The sequence below is a fragment of the Pundamilia nyererei genome, unplaced genomic scaffold (genome assembly GCF_000239375.1).
Source record: "Pundamilia nyererei isolate P.nyererei 1_Seehausen unplaced genomic scaffold, PunNye1.0 scaffold00027, whole genome shotgun sequence".
NCBI classification, from domain to species: domain Eukaryota; kingdom Metazoa; phylum Chordata; class Actinopteri; order Cichliformes; family Cichlidae; genus Pundamilia; species Pundamilia nyererei.
In genome coordinates, this window is record NW_005187428.1 from 3,803,469 (window position 1) to 3,827,367 (window position 23,899).

At 39.8% G+C, this 23,899-nt stretch overlaps 4 protein-coding genes across 6 annotated transcripts; 2 read left to right on the plus strand and 2 right to left on the minus strand.

The window, feature by feature from the left end:
* Positions 1 to 429: 429 nt before the first annotated feature.
* On the minus strand, positions 430 to 8,480 carry hdac10 (histone deacetylase 10). 3 transcript variants are annotated; one of them, XM_005728178.1, is made up of 21 exons: positions 8,174 to 8,480; positions 7,193 to 7,317; positions 5,895 to 6,029; positions 5,705 to 5,801; positions 5,523 to 5,620; positions 5,174 to 5,278; positions 5,002 to 5,070; positions 4,790 to 4,916; positions 4,503 to 4,568; positions 4,355 to 4,414; positions 4,175 to 4,264; positions 3,972 to 4,078; positions 3,824 to 3,891; positions 3,362 to 3,605; positions 3,183 to 3,273; positions 2,976 to 3,061; positions 2,380 to 2,436; positions 2,168 to 2,249; positions 1,692 to 1,880; positions 1,184 to 1,343; positions 430 to 1,084 (listed from the first exon to the last, which is right to left on the minus strand). In XM_005728178.1, exons 1-21 carry the CDS (start codon positions 8,216 to 8,218, stop codon positions 1,053 to 1,055), a joined length of 2,133 nt encoding a protein of 710 aa, XP_005728235.1. In that variant the 5' UTR covers positions 8,219 to 8,480; the 3' UTR covers positions 430 to 1,052. The 3 variants fall into 3 exon arrangements, with proteins under 3 accessions (XP_005728235.1, XP_005728236.1, XP_005728237.1); XM_005728179.1 differs by lacking the exon at positions 8,174 to 8,480 and adding an exon at positions 7,466 to 7,498; XM_005728180.1 differs by lacking the exon at positions 8,174 to 8,480 and adding an exon at positions 7,435 to 7,481.
* Positions 8,481 to 9,285: 805 nt separating this feature from the next.
* On the minus strand, positions 9,286 to 10,914 carry aplnr2 (apelin receptor 2). The gene has a single exon (XM_005728181.1). It carries the CDS (start codon positions 10,801 to 10,803, stop codon positions 9,322 to 9,324), a length of 1,482 nt encoding a protein of 493 aa, XP_005728238.1. The 5' UTR covers positions 10,804 to 10,914; the 3' UTR covers positions 9,286 to 9,321.
* A 2,609-nt stretch (positions 10,915 to 13,523) lies between these two features.
* Positions 13,524 to 15,781, plus strand: LOC102202086 (endonuclease domain-containing 1 protein-like). The gene is made up of 2 exons (XM_005728182.1): positions 13,524 to 14,010; positions 14,812 to 15,781. Exons 1-2 carry the CDS (start codon positions 13,717 to 13,719, stop codon positions 15,406 to 15,408), a joined length of 891 nt encoding a protein of 296 aa, XP_005728239.1. The 5' UTR covers positions 13,524 to 13,716; the 3' UTR covers positions 15,409 to 15,781.
* Positions 15,782 to 21,512: 5,731 nt separating this feature from the next.
* LOC102198502 (plexin-B2-like) lies at positions 21,513 to 23,194 on the plus strand. The gene is made up of 2 exons (XM_005728257.1): positions 21,513 to 22,640; positions 23,183 to 23,194. Exons 1-2 carry the CDS (start codon positions 21,513 to 21,515, stop codon positions 23,192 to 23,194), a joined length of 1,140 nt encoding a protein of 379 aa, XP_005728314.1.
* Positions 23,195 to 23,899: the final 705 nt, after the last annotated feature.

The window sequence follows — 23,899 nt, forward strand, 5'->3', positions numbered from 1 at the left end:
AATGCCAAACCTTTGAACTGTATAGTTAGTGTGATTTATCTGTCAGCTTTCCCATCTGTTTGTATCTAACTCTGGATCATGAGGAGGCTGACGTCTTTCCCAGCTGTCACCCAGCAAAAGAGGGCTACACCCTGGACCTGTCACCAGTGGACTGCAGGGCCGACACATATATAGACCAGCAGAAAAGAGGTCTCCTTACTTGAATGAATGAAGACTGAAAGGCTCTAAAAACTGTTAAATGTGCCCTCAAAGGTTGAGAGTGAGCATGCAAGCCTACTCAAACAGCTTCCCTGGTGGTCAACAACACCTCTGTGAGGAAAGATAGCAATACAATGCCGATGTTCAAACCACAATACTGATACCTTGGGGCGAAAAAGTACAAAAGCAAAAAAACAAAACAACTATTTGGCAGCCATTTTTTTCTTTTACAAATGTAACATTTATTACAGAGAATATCAAAGTTGCTTATGAAAACTTCATGTTAAATTACATGACGTGTGCTATACAAGACACAACATTTCAATTTACAGCAAAAATCAGTCAACTATTCAATCATGTGAATGGCACAAAAAAAAGAAAGTATAACTATTTTGATCAGTGATTGCTTAAATAATTTTTATATTGCTGTAAAATTCATTAGCTCTTCGCACTTGGCTATGTCTCCTGTGAAACTGATTTTGATCCAAGTGGAACTTCCTGATAAAAGAAATGAAAATTCAAAAAATCCAAATGTAACCAGCAGAAAACTGTTGTGACAAAAGAGATAAATGTCAGCTGGAGATCTGTAAACGTCATCATCTTTGTTTAGTCAACAAGGCTGATAAAGCTCATACGCTGATACAACAGTACAGGTTAATCCAGCTTACCAAATAACTTAAACACTGTTTAAGTCATTGAATAGATTTTTTTTTATGAGACGGCAAAAGCTGGCGTTGATTGTGATATTGCTTGAATGAATATTATAACACATGCATAATTTCTAAGCAGCAGGACAACTGCTGTCATAATTTACCAAAAATAAAGTATCAAAAAGTCCATGACACCCTCCATCCTCAGTCTTCATCACTTCTTTGAGTTTGTGGTGCTGTTTTTAGAAGACAGAAAGTCCCGTTAATACAGTAGCAGTTATTCTAAGATCTGTGGATATTTATGTTGATTTCAAATGTGATGCTGCTGCACTCACCTGTGGTCTGAAGGAATTTCCAGTCTGCCTGCAGCCTGTGTCTCAGCTTCTCTATGGCCTCCGTGTCTTCTGTTAGCGGGGCTTGAAGTTGCTTCAGAGAGGCGGCTGGGTTACCGAGGAGGGAGGATGCTGTGAGTCCGATAAGCGCCTTCTCCTCCTCCTGAAATTAAGAAGTAAATGAATTAATACTGAACACTAAGTATGCAAACATGCTGCCAACTCCTCTTAAAATGCTTCTTAAGGTTTCACAATATAGCAAAATTAGAGAACATCTACTGTCTTCTTCTTTCAGCTGCTCCCTTTAGGGGTTGTCAGAGTAGATCGTCTGCCTCCATATCACCCTATCCCTAGCATCCTCTTTTGTCACACCAACACTTTGTATATCCTCCACTACCTTCATCAAAGACTCCTTCACTACATCCATCCAACCATATATCTCCTGCCTGGCAGCTCTACATTGTTGAAGACATCTAGTGTGCCTTTATGAAATCTTCCCCAGCACTCTTACCTGCAGTACCACCAGTGTATGTCCAAGTGCAAAGCTCTGCAGTAGGCCAATTAGTTGTTGCCACAAACTGTCACTGACTCCACTATCTGGCATTCGAGCCAACACAACAAGACCGGGGTCATATTCATACCCAAGGGGCAGGAGGAGGCCAAACACAGCCTGTGTGAACCCTGACGTGTCACTGCAGCCCTGTGGGTGAACAAACAAATGCATTTAAACACATTTAAAAAACAAAAGCAAAAAAAAAAAAAAACCTACTCAAATTGTCTATGCAGAAAAAGACATCTCAGTCGCCTTTAAGAGCTGTATCATAAAGGTTTCTGTCCAGAAATCCTTAGCAACTGTGTAATAATTCAGAAACTCTGAATATTTAATGATGCAGTTTTAAAGGAAAGGGGGCTAATGCTGACTAGCGAGATGTGTGAGTGTATATTTCTGGCAAATATTAAATGTGATTACAAAGCAAGCAGCAGTACCTTCTTCAGACACACACGAATGTAATATTTGCAGCTCCGTTCCTCAGTCTGTGCACTGCCCATCTGCACCACAAGTGTTTCCCTGAAAACAGAAAGACTTTTTCAGCATGCTGTCCTCGCCGTTATGGACAAATAGTGTGTTTTATTGCATCAATTGTGCCTTATAGTTTGGTTTTACTAAGACTAAAACAGAGAGCATAAATGATACTCGCCTGTCTTCTGTAATATGGCTTGGGACATTCCCGTCACCCACACAGACGACCAAAACGCTGCATATATAAAGACAAGTTTTAACAAAGCAGATTGCAATCTTGCTAATAAAACTTCAATATACAAGCGCACTCCAGCGGTATATTTAGTAGGCTATATTTATCATGTAAACTTGCACCTCTGTAGTTGTGCCATAGTTGTGCTTTGCAAGTATCTTCACTTCCAAGTGATATTTTTTTACTAATTTTGCAGTTACGTCCTAAAATCTGTCTGTATAAATAAAATGACTTCACTTGTTCACAACACGAGAAAGATAATGATATTTTATTTAGATTATTTCACCAAAAAGTACATAAAAATATTAGTTCCAAATAACTCCCAGATATGCATGGATTTAGGTTAAGTGGTGATTCTAAATTTGCTGTAGGTGCAAATCTGAGCTACAATAGTTTAGACTGCATTTCCTTTGCAAAGTGACCAAGCATATTCTGTGTATGTGTGTGTTTCCTGTAAGAATATTTCTAATCATTTTTAATCTCTAGCTGATATTTAAAAAGAGCAGAAGGTGTAAGATTTGATTAAGTCGAGGTTGTTATACCGGTTGCTGAGAACAGTTGTAACGTGCTGGACAATGCTTGTCATCGCCTTGGTAACGTCAGGGACCAGTGCAAGGCCACTGCAGATCTGAGAGCCGGGAATTAAAATTATATCATGTAGGCAGCTCAGCAAAGCACAAACTGCATTTACAAGACATGATATCATAATAGCACTCACATAAAAGAAACAAACAACATTATGGCTTTACCTCATTCTTCTCCATTTTCTCTGTCAGGGCTATAAAACTGGAGACGGTTATAAAAGCAGTACTGTCATCTGCGTCTCTGAGGAAACTCTCCCTTGTTTTAGAGAAAAAAAAAGATTTCAAACCCAGTTACGGTGAAAACCATGAACTGAAATGAGCCACAACAACCCACTTATCCATACCTTAACTTGCTGGCTAAGAGTGGGTCAAGATCCTCTGAGAAGCTGAAGCGTTCGCATCCCTCCGGGCAAGCCACGTCATCGGGGAGCACTAAAGCAGCACATACTGGAGGAGTGACGCGTTTTGGAGGTTCAGGCCACACCTTTTCCTCCGCGTCCTTTTCTTCTTCTTCTCCCTTCTCTGTCGTTTCTTCTCCTTCTCCTAATTTAATCTGTTTGGTGCTGATGGTGGAGGCGGGCAGATCAGCTGAAGAAGGGAGTAACTGTTTTGAGACCATGTCTTTTATAGTGATGAGAAGTTCAAACGGACGTAAACGTGAAATACAGCTAGCAAACCCTCAGCTAAGTGATGCTACATCACTCAGTTTGACTGAGGATGGAAACAAGTTAGAAAGAAATGAGGTTATCAGACTCCTGCAGCCTCAGGTCCCTTAAAGGCTCTGCTAAAGGCTCTGTTATGGTTACCTGCGTGTTTGAGGCACGACCAGTAGGCCTTATGAGCTGATCGGACACACTGAAGAGATTCAAGTGCACTGAAAAAGAAGAATTAAATTGCTGCAGTTACAAAACACACAAACTTTGAGACACAAATTTGACTGATTGTGATGCACACCTTATACAGGGACTTTTGAGGCTTGCAGGTCTCGGCACAGGATCTCCAAGCAATGTCTGGACTGTCTGACACACAGATTGGACGAGGGAAGTCAAGTTGTATCCCCCCTGGAAAACACAAAAACACAAGTTCCCAGACAACAGAACATTAACAGGCTGTTTTCTTGTTTCCATGTTTTAGCTGTATAGGCTGGGCGGCCTGACCTCCAGCACAGCACACAGTTTTCCTCCTGCTAGGTTCATCAGCAGGTGAGTCAGATGGGCAAAGACATCTGGAGTGGCACACATCTCACCCTAAATGTAAGTATAACAGTAAGCGAGTGGATGCAGAGGTTTATAGTGCATGCATGTAATTAGATAATGACATTAATAAATATGTCATACCTCTGGGTCACCGATGGCTGAGTCAAATCCCGCACACACCAAGACTAAGTCTGGGCAAAACTATCAAAAACAGTTGTATGCTTGAACCAAACATTTTATAGATCACCTGCCTTTAGGTAGGAAAAAAGTAATTTTTGGAATCGCTCACCTCATATGCAACTGGCAGAAGAACGTGACAGAAGACTGACAGATAGTCAACATTTTCCATGCCCACCTGAAATATCATGATGAGGTCTTTTCAGTAAAAGAATAAAACACACATACAGCTTGTACACACACAATCAGGAAAGCAAATAGCATGCATGTACACACTACCACAAACATAACCTCACTGGTGGTGGCATTATGTGACACTGTGAACTAGGCTTAAGATAAAGCAAGAAGCAAATAGAAAAAAAACCCATAATGAAACCATAAGTGTGCAGTATTTCTGACCTTGTTCCATGGTACATTTATATTGAATCCTGCCCCTTTCTCTTTGCCAACAATGTCGTAGTCAGAATCTCTCAGATGAGGCCAGAATTTCTGATGCTCATAGCGGTGCCAAGAGAAGTAGAGCACGCTGTGAAAAGGAAAACAACAAACACAGTGAGCAGAATTTGAAACGCAAGCAGACAACATCTGCTTCTCCTTTATCAAAGACTCACCTGGGATCATCCTCAAAGCAATACTGCACCCCCTGACCGTGATGTATATCCCAGTCAACTATCAACACCCTGAAGACAAAATCTGAGGTGAATACATACAGCTGTGGATTTGTGGATCGTTAAAATCCTTAATGATTACCAGAATAAGCATAAAGACTAAAAGTCACATTACCTTTGGACTCCATATTTCTGCTTAGCATATTGAGCCGCTATAGCCACATTGTTGAACACACAGAATCCATTAGCAGCACTGCGCATACTGTGGTGTCCTGGTGGTCTATTAATAATAAAAAAGAAGCAGTTATGTAAAAAAATAAGATTTTACACTTGTTGTTGCCCACTTTGCCCATTAACTACTAAAAAGTTAATCACTAACAAACTAGTAAAAATATGAATTTAAATGTAAAGACTTTTAACCTGATATTTACATTCCTATTAACTCATCAATAATGGACAAAACAAAGGCACTAATACTGAACAAGCCATGAGTGCATATCAGAACTGCTGTATCTCAGCCTCACCTGACTAAAGCCATGCCATTCCTCACCTTCCCTGTCATAACACTGTCTACCAGCTGCAGTGCAGCACCAGCAGCAAGCTTGGCACAGTGGTAGATGTTCTAGGATGGTAAATGACATACAGAAGAGGATGTCAGATACAGATTTTCTGTTCCTGTTAAGCGGCTGTTAAGCGGGAGACTTACTGGGTGGAAGTAGACATCACCGTACTGACGAGTGAACTCCATAAGGTCCTCCAGACTCATGTAAGGAGTCTTCTTCACCGCCTCCAGGTATTCCTCACTGTTGAGAGGAGCAAAGTAAACACAGCTCAGTGAACTGAAACAAATATCTAAACTATATTATACCTTCATGACAGGAGTTAGATAAGATGACCTGTGAGCCAGAAGAATTTCTGCGTCCGTGGCCTCACGGACAGGTACGGAGACACAGCGATCAGCCAGGCCAGTCCTGACCAAAGTCTCATGACTCACAGTCAGACGCTCAGGCACCTCAATCTTACAAGCTGGACTGCAGGAAAACATTACACACTTAATGAATATTTGTTAATTAGAAAATAAACATGACACTGATCCATCTTACTATTCTATTTCTTTCAGCTCTTATATAAAAACAAGAAATATATAAAAGACACAGTGAGACATGCCAAATGAACTCTGTAGAAGTTAGATATGGAAAACAGCATTTTGCTAAATATGACTTTGTAAAGGAGATAACCAAAGCAACAGACTGTGCAGGAGAGAGGTGAAGAAGAGAGTGCACACAGGTGGAGAGGGTGCAGATGAATGTCAGGGGTGATTTGTGGCAAAAGAATTGCAGCAAGAGTGAAAGGGAAGGTTTACAAGATGGTAGTGAGACCTGCCTTTGATGATGACAGAGCTGAAGATGTTAATTCAGATGTTCATAGATGTAGTGAAGGAGGACATGTAAAGGGTTGGTATATCAGAGGAGGATGCTAGGATAGGGTGAAATTGGGGGAGATGTGGCGACCCCTAAAGAGAGCAGCCAAAAACAAAGAAAATAAACCCAGCAACACGGCACGGTTCAGACAAAGACATTTATTTCAGCAGTAGAACTGCAAATAGACAAAAGCTGGCGGTCAAAGCTCGTTGTCTTTCCAAAATAAAAGCATGAGTCTTAAACTTTAGAGTATTTTCGGCACATTTTGGCATCTAAGAGTCACAAACATAATAAATATCACAATTGCATTTACACATTTTTTAACTGCGAAAGTTAAACCATATGTAGACCTCAATTAGTCCAAAAGAAAACAAAAACTATTTCGCAACGTTTTTAAACAGGTGGTGTAGCAGCTATAGCGGGCCGGGTGGGTGTACACTGAAATCCCCGACCTGACTAAACGTGACCGAACAAAGTGCAACCGTAATAACCAAAACGGGTGTCTTCTCTAACTAACCGTGCCAGCAACAAGGAACAACTTGGGTTCCCATGACTTCTGACAGATCACACATTTTAGCCAGTGTTTAGTAATGGGAGAAAACTAATAACTTATTTGATTAAGTTACCCGTTCAGTGAAATTACAGTATGAAATATTTACTCCTTGATATACTTTAGGCATGCTAAGCTACAGACATTTGCAGAAAAGACATTTGAAGATTTTTCTTTTTAGCCACGTAAGCTTTATAAACGTAAACATGGATTTACTACTCACTCAACCCAGAGCAGTTTGTACTTGGTCATCTCGTCATCATAAATCAGCGCTGTTCCCATCTTCGTTATTCCTCGGGTAAGAATAGGTAAGTAACTGCGACCCTCACTATGAGAGTAGCGACGTTTCTGCAGACAGTTTCCAAAAGGACACGAAGTAAGTTTAAAATGAACCGCCGACTAATTAATTTTGATCCAACATTGGCAGATTTTTATGCAACATATAAACGAATACCAGTATAATACCAAAATTCAGTGACTGTACAAAACTGTTTACAGTTATTCATCGACGCATATGATCTTCTATGAGTTTTATGTTGGTTTTCACACAGTTCACTAGCGCAGCAGCGCCACCTGCTGGACGGGGTTCGATACTCGTCGTTCATTATCTGTCCCACTGATACCCAAAGTGACAGAATCACCGGATAGTATCAGTGCTGGGGTATCTTGGGTCATTTACAAGAAATTCATTAAATTTGAACTAAAGTCAGATTCGTAATTTCTTAGTTTGGGCATGGTTGATTAGTCTTATTTGGATACAAACCACAAAGGCAGAACTTTATCCTTAACTTTAACTCATTGTTAAACATACAATATATGAAAAAATAAATACAAATTAACAATATTATTAGTACTGTATCCTGTATATCCTTGGACCTATATTATCTTTTTACTATTGAAGATCTACCTCACTGCACTTACACTTTATATTTTTGTGTTGATTTTTTTAAGGTACATGGAGGTTCAAACTTCCTGTGGCTTCCTTAGTATTTAAATCAGTTATTCATGACATGTCTTGTTTGAGCTGTATGACTGTTTTGGAGACTGCTGTTTGAGGTGTTAAATGATGTCACATTGTACTGCTACTGATACAAATGGAGGGGCCAGAGTATTCGAAACACTTTAGAGAAGCGAATGTAACAACAGCACTGAAGAGGTAAGCTCTAAAATTTGAAGTAGCTTCATAAAAAAGTGAACATTATACCTGTGTGAAAAGTGTGCCTCCTGGTAGGACGCTGTACTTGCCCATTTAAAGTCAGTGTTCTTCATAAAGGGATTATAAATCTTTTATTTTTTTCAAAGGAAACTGAAAGAAATCTCCGTCCCAGGTCATCCGTGGATCGGGTTTCCTCCGAGGCGTGGGCACCTATAAGCAGAGTTTTTTCTTTACCCTATAAGATTCAAAATTATTCAAAGTAACACTCAGGCATGCCGTTCAGCAGGTTAGTTACGACGTCGGGAGTAGCTTGGGAGAACAAGGAAACACAGACTGCTTCAGGTTGCCTTCCCAAACCAACTCAAAGTTTATTCATCATACAACAGTTTATATAGAGGAAAAAGGTTCGTGTGTCAGCAGATTCTCAGTTCAAACCGGTACAGACCAAATAAGGAAGCGTCTTCCTGCCCTCTGAGCAAAGAAGTATCCTTTGTATAGTTTATCAGTTCAGCTACAATTTATGATTATCCCAGCGAAATACACTCCTAGACATAGAACACAGAGTTCTTTCATTAGTGAATTCTGAAACAAACCACCTGGCCTCTAACAAGCCTTTTTCTAAGAGATAAAGAAGGGAGGATGGGAGTAAGGAAGTGGTCTCTGTGGTATTTTCGACCTTGAGGTACCATCCTGTGATTCTTACACATTAATTCTTGGGTCACAGAGAAAGAGAAAAACAACTAGTAAATGGGCCTTATTGAGTAACAGTTTTCCTGTATAATATCACTATAAAACAATATCCTGTAAATGCTACCATGGTATCAAAATATCACAACAGAAACTTTGCAACAAATGAAAAAAAAATTCTTTACATTACTTCCTGACATCATTTTAATAATGAATAATAAAAACAGTTTAACAAAAATCAACAAATAATTCAAGATATACAGGAGTGCAAAATATGGAAACAGTTCATGTTACATGAGAAGATTTGATTTGACCGGAGAGGATGTTTTGCATGGAATCTTAATGGAATGGGTGGAATTTTTCCTGTGGGAAACAAAGCATCAGAAACCAGAATATATATTGCATGCCTTCTTCTGATGATAATATTTATTTTGAAAATACTGACATACGTACACAATGTCATGCATTCCATTTTATTTTCACTGTTCATTACATAGGGTTAGTGTTACTTAATTGTCAGAAAACATTGCACCCTGATATCTTGACTTCTTGAGTTCTTCAGGTGTGGCAACACCCATCTCCCTAACTCCCCCCTCCTGTTCCTCCTCTGTCCTGTCTGCTGTTTCTTCCTGTGTCCTCATGGGAAAAGCTGAGCTCTGCTCCCCTTTCTCTTCAACTCCTTCAGCTTCGTGCTCTTCCTTTCCCTTTGCTCCTTTTCTTTTCATCCTGCACAACACGAGGAAAGCTCCTTTGCATCTCTTCCTAAATGATGGGTCACAGGCAGCGTAGAGGAGAGGGTTCAGGCAGGAGTTGAGGTAGGCTAAACAGGTGACATATGGATGAGCAGCCAATAATATCTGATCTAAAGAGCAGGAGTATGGGACAAATCCAAACTCAAGCAGCAGGGACACAGTTTTATTGACATGGAGAGGCAGCCAGCACAGGAAGAATGCCATCACTAACGTGACAATGACCCTGAGGAGTCTGCGCTGCCGTCTACGGTCAGGACGAGGGCCCCGTCCGAAATGTCTGCTGAGTAGTTGGACCAGTGAGCAGTAGCAGACCAATAAGATGACAAAAGGAAGCAGGAAGCCAATAAGAGTTGATTTAATACTTAATGCAGCAGCCCACCACATCTCTGTCCTGTTTTTTTCTTCCTCCTCCAGCTCTGCTCCAGTCAGCATGGAGTAATCCATCTGGCAAGAAAGGAAGACAGACCTGGAATCAGCGGGTTCCAGCTGCCAGTCGTCCTCATATTCAGGGTCAAGCTCCACCTCCCGGACAGAGCGCAGCAGCAAACCGGGAAGTGCCAGTATTCCCGCCAGCACCCACATCCCTCCAAGTATCCACAAAGCCTTGCTGGGGCAGCTCCTTGGTGCATGGTGGCTGGAGTGCCGGTGCCTAGTCAGAACCCAGTAGCGCTCCACACTTAGCATGCTCAGGCTGAACACGCTGGCATACATGTTCAGAGCTGTGAGGAAGCTGCTAATCTGGCAGAGAGGTTGCCCAAAAGGCCAGTGGTAGCCCATCGCTGTGTAGACGGCCCAAAGAGGAAGAGTCACAAGGAAACAAAGGTCAGCTAAAGCTAAACTGGCAATCAGAGAGTCAGTCAGCGAGCAAGAGGGACGGGAGATGGAGGGAGAGCAAGAGGATGAGGTGGAGGAATGGGAGGATGTTCTGTAGCTTTGCCTGGAGGAAAATCCACAGTTTGAACTTTGAAATTTGCCAGTGTTGTTAATGTGCTGCTGACTGCTTCTAAAAATGTTGCTGCAGCAGAACTGGCCATCTTCTGCTGGCTTTCGGTCCCTTCTCCTCCTCCCCTTCACTCGGTCCAGGTAGGCCCAAAGCACCAGGCTGTTGCCAGGACAACCAACCAGAAATGCTAGCAGGTAGACAGATGGGATGATGAAAAACGAGGGAGACCAGTCACTGTAGTCACAGAGAGGGGGGTTGGTAGGAGCAGGGGAGGCGAGATAAGCTGGCTCTGACATCACTCTGTATATACTTGGTTTTTTATCGAAAAGGTTTTGGCATTAAAATCCACTGGTGTTTTTAAATACTGTAGCCAAAACAGCATAATATCTAGATGTGAAGAGACAAGATTCCTGCATGGTTTTAGGTGAAGAGGTCCAAATTCCAGGAGTGGATAAGCCTCCAGTTCACATCTGTTGATTTTGATGGTCTGGAAATTCAGTGAAAGATACAAATAGATTTTCAAAACTTTAGCTACACTCATTTTTGGGATTATGTAAATTTATGTTTTTTCCATGCTCATGCTTCTCCCGAAAATATATTAAGGATCATGAGGACCTCACTTTTTTCTATACAGCAATTTAAACACTTAGACAAACAATTTTAGGCAATTTTAACATAATTTAAAACTCATACAAGACAACAAACAGAATCAAGACTGCAACAGTGCACACTAAAACCTTAAGTAAGGAATTTCTAGGACCATGAGCACTTTCACTGTGATGACAAAACATGATTTAACTGAGTAAACATTTATAGCTTTCTGCTTTCACGTTCAATTCTGAAAGTGAATTCTGAGAATCTGCATAAAGCTCTCTCCAACTGGCGTGTTTTATAAATACATTTTTTATCTTGACTATGTGAAATAAGAGAGGATTTTGATGAAGACGCTTACCTTATACTTGCTTTATTACCTTGGATCAAACCAATTCACAGGTGCTTACAACCATGGTACGATAGTTGTTATACAGAAATCAGCATCATCCCATCTTCTCCTGCTGAACTTCCAGTCTGGGTTTTCTTCTGTCTCTCTCTCTATCTCAGCTTCTGTAACAACTGAAGAAGGTGAGTGTTTCTCTTAAGTCTAAATATACACCAGTGTCGCCTAAACACACACACAAGTAAACTAAAACCCAGAACCCTCCTTTCTCCCATTCTCCAAACTAGACCACCCCAGCAGAAAGTAACAAGACCTGCAAGCATCAACCCCCCCAACACAAACATACTCACCTCCCAAGAGACACAATAACTCCACTCATCCTTCCCCCCACAAACTCGAGATACACAAACAGAGTCCTCCGTCTCCTATACTGCTCGTATTCTCCATGCAAAGACACAAACAGATCCAAATGCACCTATAGTACACAAATACGTGCAAACACAAGCACCCTCTTTGTTGTCGGGGGTCTCACATTTGCTCTCAGTGGTCAAATGCGGCTACCCACACTGAGAGCAAATAACAGCCCTCACATTCATAGTCAGACTACAATATCAGAATAGAGGCAGCCTTCATGAATACAATGAAAAGGCCTTCAAGCCATTGATCCCTACCCAGTGTAAACTGGGACAGAAATAAGAATTTCCATGTGAAAGTACATCCAAACCCACAGCTGTGTTGCCTCATGTCTTATGGAAGCTGCTAAAAAGTCCATTAAAATCATGCTCAGCATGGATTCTGAGATCCTTTCTCAATTTCAGCTGTACAAACAGCATTATCAGTTATATTCAAAGGAGTAAGACACTTTGATCGAAGTAACAAAGTCAGTTTAGTCCAAGAAATGTATTCGTTTTATGGACTTATTTATCTTCATTCTGCTCATCCTTAAAGTGCATTTTCTCTTTTGGACTTTCTTCCTAATAATGAATATGGTAAACAATGACTCACACTGTTAGTTGTTATGCTTACGAAATGCAATAATAAATGATTAGGACTTAATAATAAAATCATTCCAATTTATAAGATGATAAAAGACTATCTTTAAGAGGTAGTTGGAAATGTCCTGTCTAAACCTACATATTGTAAGGAGGGAGGGATAATGACGAATGGGGTCAGCGTGGAATTACAGTGTAAATAGTGAAGATGTTAGGATAATAAACAGGAAGTGCGTGTTTCCACAGAGGTCATTCTGCCACTAACCTGTAGCTATGGGAACAGATGTTTCTAAAAAACAAAAAAAAACATTCCAGTCAGTCTTTTCTCTTATAACACACACACACACAAGCACACACATGCACACAGACACAAGCAAACACACACACATGCACACAAAACTTTACTGCTGAGAAGAAAGGAAAGGCAGAGTAAATACAAGTAAAAAGAAAACTGTAGGCTGTTGTGTGCTGATCTCAGACGTCAGTTTGCATCTGTTTTCAGATTTTATTCAGTCTACCTACTTGTATTTTTGCTAAAATGTCAGTATAATTCTTGTATTTTATCATGCCCCTCAATGCAATACAGCATAAAAAATAAAACTAATAACTGAAATGTGTTGTATTGTCATAAAGCTGTCCAGCAGTATATAAACACAATCATCTTCAGCTGCAAAATTAAAGCAATAAAGACTCTAATTAATCAATAATATAACAATTATGACCCCACATAAAGAGTATTATTAGATATTGATGATAAAAATGTTTTTTTTTTTACTTTAGTAGGATTAAGTAGAATTTTACCCAGATACAGAGCGTAAATACTTGTTTTTCCATTATTTCACTGTTTGTTTGTTTTTATAACAGTTACTCATTAGTCTACAAAAGGCGTGTAAGTGTGCAATAAAGTGCAATGCCACTTTTCACATTTCACCTAAATTCATGCATAGAGCTGCATATGAGCCTGAATTTCAGACCACTGTCATCAATTTCTTAAAACTATATTTCTCCTTTTATTTCATAGAGAATCCTTGTAAATCTAACCACATGTTTAGGATGCCTACAAGTCTTCCACTTGAAAAATGTTCTTTCGGCTTTGCTGTGCCTGTTAATTGGTACCTTTTTAAACATGGTAGTGGATCGTTTGCCTGCTGAAAGGAGAACAAGATAAGGATTTGCATAATATGCCTGATATGGAAAGAGCCACAAGACAGGCAAAAAGCACACAGCGGTAGAGTCTTTCATGGGGATTAAATGCACTGTGGAGAAATAGATGTTTCATCATGTCTGTCTACAGAACAGATCAAGCTTTCATCTGTCTTCTGATTGTCGTGATGGTAGGAGGCGAGGTGCAGGAAAGCCTTTCATCCGAGTGTAAGCAATTTTTGTATATGGGGACGCTGCTTCGAGGGCTTCAAGAGCAGTCGTTTAAAAAGATTTGCCAGTTCTATGGGGGTAAGCCACGATTTGTAACCCTCTACGACACCTTCAACCACATCCCTATTTATTCTGCCTACACCTTCAAGCGCTCAGACGGCTCCAAGAAAGTGGACGTGCCTTGGATGTATGAGCCGCAGGTAGGCAGGGTTGCTAGCTTTGCTGTCTGAGCCTTCAAATGTGTTCTGACCATCTGCCAAAAAATGGTGGTGTTTCTGTATTTTGTTTCTGTGTGTGTCTGTGTGTGTGTGTCTAATATCTGCTGATATTCTCATGCACTGGTAAATAGGCTGTAGTCAACAGAACAGGGTTATATATAAAATAATGACCTGTATTGCAAGTCTCTTTATGCCCGTTGTACAATATAATCAATCCAATGCCATTTTTTCTCTCTCAATATGACGTGATATCATTCATGACAAATATGTTGAGATACAGATATGTATGAGAGCTTATGGACGAATAGTAATTCACCACAGTTTAAATACAACTAATCATTTCACTTTTTGCCACTAGGTGCTTGTCACAAAGTTTGAAAATTGAAACTCCAGTTTTATCAATAAATGCACTACTACCACTGCTGTGAGGTTACCAGAAGGTCAAAAGTTCTTTTTTATCAAGTAAAATGCTGTTGCTGCAAAAAATTACAACCTGAATGTTCTGTTTTTGCTAATTCACTGTGATCAGTGCAAATGTATAGGTTATGTATGTTAAAATATATTAAAATAAACATAGTTGAACTAACACTTTTTACTAGCAGCATCTCAGCCTTTTAATAATCTTTTTGTAAATGATCAGTGAAGCCCATTTTCAGAATGCACACCCTTTAAATAAAATGAAGATGACACATTTAGTGTTGTTGCTGGTAATAAATAATATAAATATATAAGAAATCTAAATATCCTGTTTATTTTACAATTTTAACATGACCATGTTAATAGCTCTCCTCAGTGTCCGGCCCCAGAGACATGCAGCAGCTGCCTTCAGAAAATGTGCACGGGAGTTTTGAGGATGCTCAGGCTGTGCTTGAGGACTACTCCGACACTGTGATCTACGAACGCGGTCAGCTCAATCCAGACGAGCACCAGGCCGACCCTGACGACAAAGCAGCCACCTACACGTTGACAAATGTGGTTCCTCAGGCTCGTGAGTTCAACATTGGTCCATGGAAACAACACGAGAACACTATCCGCAGGAGGCTCAACAACTACTGCAGGGGCACCGCCTACGTGGTCACCGGGGTCACCACGTCGGGCCACACAATCCGCCGTCACAACATCAACCGTGTGGGCATCCCTACCTACCTGTGGTCAGCCTACTGTTGCCCTGATTATGACCACAATGCTCCGTACTCCGAGCGCTCCAAGTTCCCTGCGTTTGCATCTCGTGGGCTCAACGACAGAGAAAATAATAAAGTTATAGAGATGACGGTGCAGCAGCTGGAGGATTTCCTGAAGAGAGTAACTTATGTTGACAGCTCTTTCCAGATATTCTATGACAACTGCCTGCCTCCTAATGGTGCACCACATTTGTCTTAAAAAAATTTATTACATTTCCATTAGTGTGTAAAACAATCAAAATGTTTGTTCATCTTCACATTATCTCTGGCAAACCCATGCTCCTTATAAATTAAAACTACACCTGCCTCTGTAGGCCTTTTGTTCAGGACAGAGATTAGACCAGCTGTTTTACATTTTCTCGTACACCTTAACTACAGCAGTTCTCTGCACCTCAGTTTGCACTAGTTCTACAGCCTTAGAAGAGCATTTCTAGATTTTGGGAAAAGTACTCGCTGCTAATTGCTCTGACATTTGGATTTCAAACTGTACCATTAAATGCGAACTACACACAAAAGAAACCCCATTATGGCCATTTAATTTGAATATAAAAATAAAATCCTCTTTCTGTCTGCTACTCTATTTGTTTGTGACTGTCTATTCATTTTATTCAGCGTCTGGTATCTTTACTCGTTTTTTCACACAGGAGGTCACACATGATACAGTATTATAACATAAAACAGACAAGCCGATATTAACTCCATGAATTATATCAGTGAATGAGACTGAATGAATGATATTTCGGGCAGATCCTGGCAGTTGGCATATGACAGCAGGTGGTCAACTCAACTGTGGATGCTGTGACCAGCAACAGATTGATAAAGAGCCCAAAGTATATGAGTCAAAGAATAACTTGCTGATGTGACCAGAAGAGGGAGACCCTATCAGTGTGATCTCAAGCTTCACTATTTTCACTTTTGGGGGAGTGAAAAGAGAGAAACAAGGTCATGTGCAGCTGTGTCTGTTACTTTACAGTAATGTCCACGTTTGTCCAATCCATTCTGAATCCTGAAAATTTATGAAGCTATATACATAAAAATGACTGTAATCCATAATAAATTAATTAAACAAACATGTTTTATTCTAAAATCCCTTGGATTGAAGTTGAAAGTCTGAATTTCAATCACATATTGATTGATTTAAAATAGACTGTGATGGAGCATAGAGGCAAAATGATCAAAAATCATGGCATTGTCTAAAAACGTATGGACCCAATATTATGCTGCAAATTGAATCACTTTTGCTATTCCCAAAAGGAGAATGAAACTAAGAAGAAGTAGTGTAGATAGTCTAACTAAATACAGTTGTAATGATTGTGTATTCAATTCAATTTTATTTTATTTATACAGCACCAAATCACAACAAGAGTCACTTCAAGGTGCTTTATATTGTAAGGTAAACCCTACAATAACACATACAGAGAAGAACCCAACAATCATATGACCCCCTATGAGCAAACACTTTGGTGACAGTAAGAAGGAAAACATCCTTTTTAACAGGAAGAAACCTCCCGCAGAACCAGGCTCAGGGAGGGGCGGCCATATGCCACCACCAGTTGGGGTGAAGGGAAGAAGACAGGAAAAAGACATGCTGTGGAAGTGAGCCAGAGATTAATAACAAGTAATTATTCAATGCAGAGAGGTCTATTAACACATAGTGAGTGAGAAAGGTGACTGAAGAAATACTCATGGGTATCCCCTAGCAGCCTACACATATTGTAGCATAACTAAGGGAGGGTCAAGGTCACCTGATCCAGCTCTATATATACTTATATACTTTAGCAAAAAGAAAAGTTTTGAGGCTAATTTTAAAAGTAGAGATAGTGTCTGTCTCTCAAATCCAAACTGGAAGCTGGTTTTACAGAAGAGGGGCCTGAAAGCGGAAGGCTCTGCCTCCCATTCTACTTTTAAACACTCTAGGAACAACAAGTAGGCCTGCAGAGCGAGAGTGAAGTGCTCTAATGGAATTATATGGTACTACAAGGTCATTAAGAAAAGATGGGGCCTGATTATTCATGACCTTGTATGTGAGGAGCAGGATTTTGAATTAGATTCATTAACAAGAAGCCAGTGAAGGGAAGCTAATAAAGGACAAATATCCTCTCACTTTCTAGTCCTTGAAATTCCTGAAAGAAATTCCTGCAGTGTAACTAATTGGTGTGTGTTATCTGGCGTCATAGAAAGATAGGTTTCATCTGCATAGCACTGAAAATGTATGCTATGCCTTCTGATGGAGGGAAGCATGTATAAGGTAAACAGAATTGGTCCTAGCACTGAACCCTGTGGAACTCTTTTACATGAACAAAGTGGAATCTGTTGGATAGATATGATTCAAACCACTGCAGTGCAGTACCTGTAATACCTACAGCGTGCTCTAATCACTCTAATCAGATATTATGGTCGACAGTATCGAACGCTGCACTGAGGTCTAGCAGGACAAGCACAGAGATGAGTCCACTGTCAGAGGCCATAAGAAGATCATTTTTTAACCTTCACTAAAGCTGTTTCTGTGCTGTGATGAGCTCTGAAACCTGACTGAAACTCTTCAAATAAACCATTCCTCTGCAGATGATCTGTTAGCTGTCTGACAACTACTCTTTCAAGGATTTTTTAGATGAAAGAAAGGTTGTAGATTGGCCTATAATTAATTAAAACAGCAAAAAATGTTTGTTTCTTTAAGTAACAGTTTACATAATGTTACATCTGTGAGATGATTTTGAGTAATTTTTTCTCCAATGGTTAAAATTTTAATTGTAAAGAAATTCATGAAGTCATTACTAGTTAGCGTTGAAGGAATTGTTGGCTCAACAGTGCTCTGAGTTTTTGTCAGCCTGGCTACAGTGCTGAAGAGAAACCTGGGGTTGTTCTTATTTTTTCCAATCAGTGATGAGTAGTAAGATGTTCTGGCTTTGTGGAGGGCTTTCTTATAAAGCAACAAACTATTTCTCCAGGCTAAATGATGATCCTCTAAATTTGTGACACACCATTTCCTCTCCAGCTTACGAGTCATCTGCTTTAGGCTACATGTTTGAGAATTATACCACGGAGTCAGGTACTTCTGATTAGAGACCTTACAGGAGCTACAGTATCCAGAGTCATATGTAGTGAGGAGGCAAAGTTGTTAACAAGATAATCAACCTCTGTTGGAGTAGCATTGCTCTGCTCTGTGTTGGTGCAGGGCCTTGAACATGATAACAGTGGGTGAATTATATTCTTAAACTTAGTTACAAAGACATCTACTGTGATGAAGTCTACTCCACACTGCTATTTAACACTCTTAAGTGTACACTTTCTATTCCATATGTTAAAACAAGATCTAGAGTGTGATTAAAGTGGTGGGTGGGTTCTCTTACATTTTGAGAGAAGCCAACTGTGTCTAATAACAGATTAAATGCTGTGTTGAGGCTGTCACTTTTACATCTACATGGAAGTTAAAATCACCCACAATAATTAATTTAGCTGAGCTGAGCACTAAATCAGGTAACAAGTCTGAGAAATCAGACAGAAACTCTGTGTGAGGCCGAGGAGGATGCTAGATGATAACAAATAAGGCTGTTTTTTGAGTTTTCCAGCTGGGGTGGGCAAGGCTAAGCATTAGACTTTAAAATGAATTAAGTCTGTTTTGGTCTTCAGTTGATTAACAAGCTGGTGTGGAAAATTGCTGCCACACTGCCCCCTTGGCCTCTGCTTCGAGGATTCTTATAGTTAGTATGACTCGAGGGTGTTGATTCATTTAAACATAGGTTTCTGTAAGGTAGAGTATTTGTTGATCAATCTCTAACAGCGACTTGGAAGAGAGACCTAATGTTTAATAACCCACATTTCACTGTTTTATTCTTTGGTGCTGTTGATGATACTGTGTTCCTTTTTCTTTGTGATTTTTTAAAATGTCTAAGTCATTTTTTGATGATTTTTATCTGTTTTTTTGTCTGTTTGGGAGCAGAGATAGTCTCTAAGCGGATGGGGTTTTGGGGTGATAACAGGAGGAGAGAAGTTAAGGCATATGGTGAAATAGATGGTGAAATTAGGAGGAAGTTAGATAGTGCTGTGGTGTCATGAGTTATGGTTTGAGGCGAGGGATTCACATGCTTTATCAGATGCTACCCATCCTGTTATTAGCTCTCAAAAGCTCCATACTCAACCATCTCTAGAGTTACAGGGGGAGATTTGTGTAACTGCAGTAGTCGCAGAAAAAGAACCAAGACACTGACTTTGCACAGGGACAGGCATCTGGTGACAAGAGAGCATTTTAAATTAGCTTCTTCTATTTTCAAAGAATTTGTGCTTTACAGAACACAATAAACTCAAATCAAAAACAAATCAAAATCATAAACATAAAAAATATAAATAAATAAATAAATTTTGAAATATTTCCTAACTGCAGACAGCACAAGTGCATGAATTTGGTAATTTATGTCAAAACACATTTATTTTTTATTAGATAGTTGGCATTGATGTTAATTGATATTGCTATTTTATTGTGTGTTATTTTATTGTGTGATTTGTATGTTTGTACAGCACTTTGGTCAACACCACTTGTAGGAGCCATAATTAAATGTATTGAATTTTGTTGATCACTGGGTTTTCATTTGTTTGGTTGCTATGGTGATGCGTAACGGGAGTCACGTGGGTGCTAGAGGTGACATTAAGAGGGCGTTGTCAGTCTGTCTGTCATTCACTGGTTTTGATTTTGACAGAGAGGAGGGCTGGGTAGCCGTAGTTTTTTGTTGACCGCTGCACAACGAGTTTCCCGTTGTTGCATTAGAGCCTGTGATGTTTTAAGAGTCTGAATCAGGAGCCGATCACATTACTCTGTAAACTCTCAAAGCACTTTAATAAACAAGAAAACAATTCCACCTCTCGCATTATTGCGTAAAGTTGACAGCGTGTCGGGCAAATAGGCAGGCTCCATCCCCGGCCTCTAGCGACTGTGGAAGTCGCTACACCACTGTTGTAATTAAAAGTGATATATAAATAAAGAAATAGAAATATGCAGAGAACATGCAAACGCCACACAAAAAGGGCTGAGCTAACCAGGAACCTTCTTACTGGTGTTACCCACTTCAGTAACATATATGATTTCGGTATAATCAGCACTGGAATCAGCACATGTGTTGCATGAAAGAGAAGGACTGAACGATCAATTTCTTTGAAATTGAAGTTACAAATTGAGACAATGAAAAATTAACAATTTAACTATATATTATTTAATTATATATTTCAATTCTCATTCTTGCATTAAAATATAGAGCGTGCACAACGTTTTAAATCTCTCATAAGTGAAGCTTGTGTTTAAAAAATTATATTATTCATCCAGACCAAGAAGAAAAAGTAGTGTAAGCTCATCTTCATTAGTATTTGTGAGAGGATGTCAGACATGCTTTTACACTGTGAGTTGAGGTTTTGTGGTGAGATATTCACACATTCATCATCCACACTCTAACTCACCCTGACAAGGGACAGACACCTACCAGCTTGCACAAAGACTCAGTAAGTAACATATTTCTCTCCCTCTGTTTCTGTCCTTTTGATGTACAATTCAGATGTTTTTTCCTTACATTTTTTCATACACCACCCTGTTTCTGTTTAAAGGAACCACTAAGAATGGTTTTGTGCAGGGTGCAGAGACGTTGGAGTAAATGATTAAATAAATAAGAAATGGATATGTATCCAGCATATGCTGGATATGTACTTAGTGCTTATTTTCTGATTATAGTGTTTTATGTATTTTAATAATAAAGGCCTGTATAAAGGAAGGCCAGCTTTGACTCACAAACCAAGTGCTCAGCCAGACTAAAAATAAAGGAAGAGCTGCAGAGGCATATTAATAAAGAACAGGAAACCAGACAGAAAAAGCAGAACTAAGTAACACAGAAGTAGTTGTTTTTATCTAAACTATGTGTGACGTGTAAAGGACTATATGCTAGAGATCTGCAAAATGGCTTTGGGCTGTGCATGTCTCTCTCTTCCAGAAGATGATTAAATAAAATAATTATAAATATTTTGACTAACTGAGTCGTGTTCTCTCTTTTCAGTAAAAGAATGACAAGAACCAGATTTAATAGTATGTAGATATGTACAACAGAACAAAAACAGCATATGCAGCATGCTTTGATTCAGAAGCGGGTATGGTGGATGATTCAAATACAGACACTATGTGAGTGTTCTAAGTGTTCATCAAACTAATGGCCTGTATGTAAAGATGTCTGGTTGTTTTGACGTACAGTTCTTTACATATGTCCAGTTATATTAACCACACAGCAACCCTTCTTTGATGTGTCATTTTCTTTTTTGTTCCTTCCAGAGATGGCAAGCTGGGTCTCCACCCTCTTCTTCCTAATCTGGTTGTCAGTCTCTCAAGCCCAAGAGAGGAGTGGAAAGATCCCCACTGTGGAATTCATCTCTGAAAGCCTGATTAACAATGTGGTCCAGGACCCACAGACTGGTCGCATCTACCTGGGAGCAGTCAACAATATCTTCCAGCTGAGCCCGTCCCTCCAGAAGGAGGCCCGCACTGAGACGGGCCCAAAAAAAGATGCCAAAACATGTACACCTCCTGCTTCAGGCTGTCAGGACACAGTGCTCATGCCCAACAGCAACAAACTTCCGCTGGTCCACCCATCCAATGGTTCACTAATAGTATGTGGCAGTCGGTACAGAGGCATATGTTCCCTCCTTAACCTGTCTAATGTAGAACAAGAGTTGTATTACAATGACAACAAAGGACAGCGGACATACGTGGCTAGCATAGAGGATAATGTGAACGTGGTGAGCGTCATGTCCAACTACACAAAAAATGGCCGGACCTTCAAAGTGTTCCTTGTTGGAAAGGGCTATGGAAGCCTGGACAGTACAAAACTAATCAGCACACGAATCCTTGAGGACTACCAGGACTGGGATGTGTTTGAGAACATCATTGAGGCATCAGCGGTACAGACGGCGCCATTTGTCCTCAAGTACTTACACGACTTCCAACATGCCTTCAAAGAGGATGGTTTTGTGTATTTCCTCTTTTCTCGGACTCTCGATGGCACAGATAACAAAAACTTGACTTTTGTGTCTCGTCTTTGTGAAAATGACCAACATTACTATTCGTACACAGAGCTCCAGTTAACCTGCGGTACAAACAACCGGTACAACAAAGTCCAAGCTGCATATGTGGCTTTTCCAGGAAAAGAGCTGGCACGGGTCATGTCTCAATCTGGTAATTATGGGACGGTCACCTCATTCACAAAAGTCCTCTTCATGGTGGCTCATCCAGATGACGACGAAAGCGACTCTGCTCTCTGCATGTACCCGCTGAACTCCATCAATCAGCAGCTGATGGATATAATCAGTGCATGCTACAGTGACTCTGGGGAGATTTCTGGGGTTCCTGCTGTGGACGTACCCTACTCATCTCAAACCTACACAGCATGCACTTCAAAAATTTCTGTAAGTGCTTCTTTGTCAGCTGACTCTAATTTAAAAGAATGTTTTGAAAAACTCAGATTGGTATAATTATAATCTTTAATGCAGTTATCACTTTTTATTATAAAATCTCAACATTTAATTCGTTCCCTGGATAACTTGTAATCTGACCATGGTATTAATTGTAATGTAATTCTATAAACTGAGTGAGATAAGCTGCTTCAGGCCATATAGATGTATAGTTAGGACCATAATTTGTTGGAGAAAGACACAATTCTTGTAGTCTCTGTACACCACCACAGTGGATTTTAAATCACACAATCAAGATGTGGCTAAAGTGCAGACTTTCTTCTTTAATTAAGGGGTTACACAGTTTTTTGGTTTTGTTTGTTTAGCATTTGTCTGAGTCTAAGCAGAGAGTATAGCCCTGTGCACTTCACATTTCATCCTTCTGTTCCTGTTTCGATCAGCAGCCACAGTAATCAGACAATAGTGACCCAGTTTCAGTGGCAGCGATACATGCCCAATCTGATCATGAGCTGTTTCTCTCCTCTCCATACTTTAAGAATATTTTTTGAGAGCTGTAAAGGTTCTTTCAGATTTTCTTTGGCAAAGTTTAATCTGATCCTCTTGTTATTGAGTGTCACCAATAGATTGAACCTTGTTGTATTCCCATTCATGGAGGTGTCTTGACAATGATATGTCTACCTCCCCTGGGTGTTTTTGACTTAGATGTTATGAAGCCATTTTTCTTATCTATGGAAATCATTTTTTCAGGTCTTTATGTGTTGCTGAGCTGGCCATTTCATTCCTTATTTTTTAAGAAAGTACCAGATTATTAATTTCTTTACTCCTGAAGTTTTTCTTATTTTTGATTCTGATTTATTTTTTCAGCTGAATGTTAGCCTATCTCATTTGCACTGACATGTATTTGGGCTCTAATTCCCAAAGAAATTTTGGCGAAGATTTGCTAAAATGCCTTGAGTTAAAGCTTAAATTTAACTTCAATCACTTATTGATTATTTGATTTAGAACCAGCCTTTGTGGTGTAGAAAGACAAAACCACCAAAATTACGCCTTTGTTGAAGTTATGGGCCGAACTTTAATATGGATCACTCTCCTCTTACCATGTACTAAATACACATGTCAAATTTGGCGGTCTATTCATGTTTTAAAATTTTCCCTTTGCTGTCTCTGACATGTCAAGACCGCTGCTACCCTGCACCACTGGTTGATATTTTAGCTGTTTCACATCTCCAGCTCCCACCATAGGGTCTGCAGCT

Excerpts from the sequence above, each read along its gene's own strand:
- hdac10 (XM_005728178.1), bottom strand. The coding sequence starts at position 8,218 with ATGGGCAAGTACAGCGTCCTACCAGGAGGCACACTTTTCACACAG. Across the intron at positions 5,071-5,173 it reads CAGAAATATGGAGTCCAAAG|GGTGTTGATAGTTGACTGGG; the intron begins GTAATGTGACTT and ends TTTTGTCTTCAG. Across the intron at positions 2,250-2,379 it reads AGCCATATTACAGAAGACAG|GGAAACACTTGTGGTGCAGA; the intron begins GCGAGTATCATT and ends TTCTGTTTTCAG.
- aplnr2 (XM_005728181.1), bottom strand. The coding sequence starts at position 10,803 with ATGTCAGAGCCAGCTTATCTCGCCTCCCCTGCTCCTACCAACCCCCCT.
- LOC102202086 (XM_005728182.1), top strand. The coding sequence starts at position 13,717 with ATGTCTGTCTACAGAACAGATCAAGCTTTCATCTGTCTTCTGATTGTC. Across the intron at positions 14,011-14,811 it reads CTTGGATGTATGAGCCGCAG|CTCTCCTCAGTGTCCGGCCC; the intron begins GTAGGCAGGGTT and ends CCATGTTAATAG.
- LOC102198502 (XM_005728257.1), top strand. The coding sequence starts at position 21,513 with ATGGCAAGCTGGGTCTCCACCCTCTTCTTCCTAATCTGGTTGTCAGTC.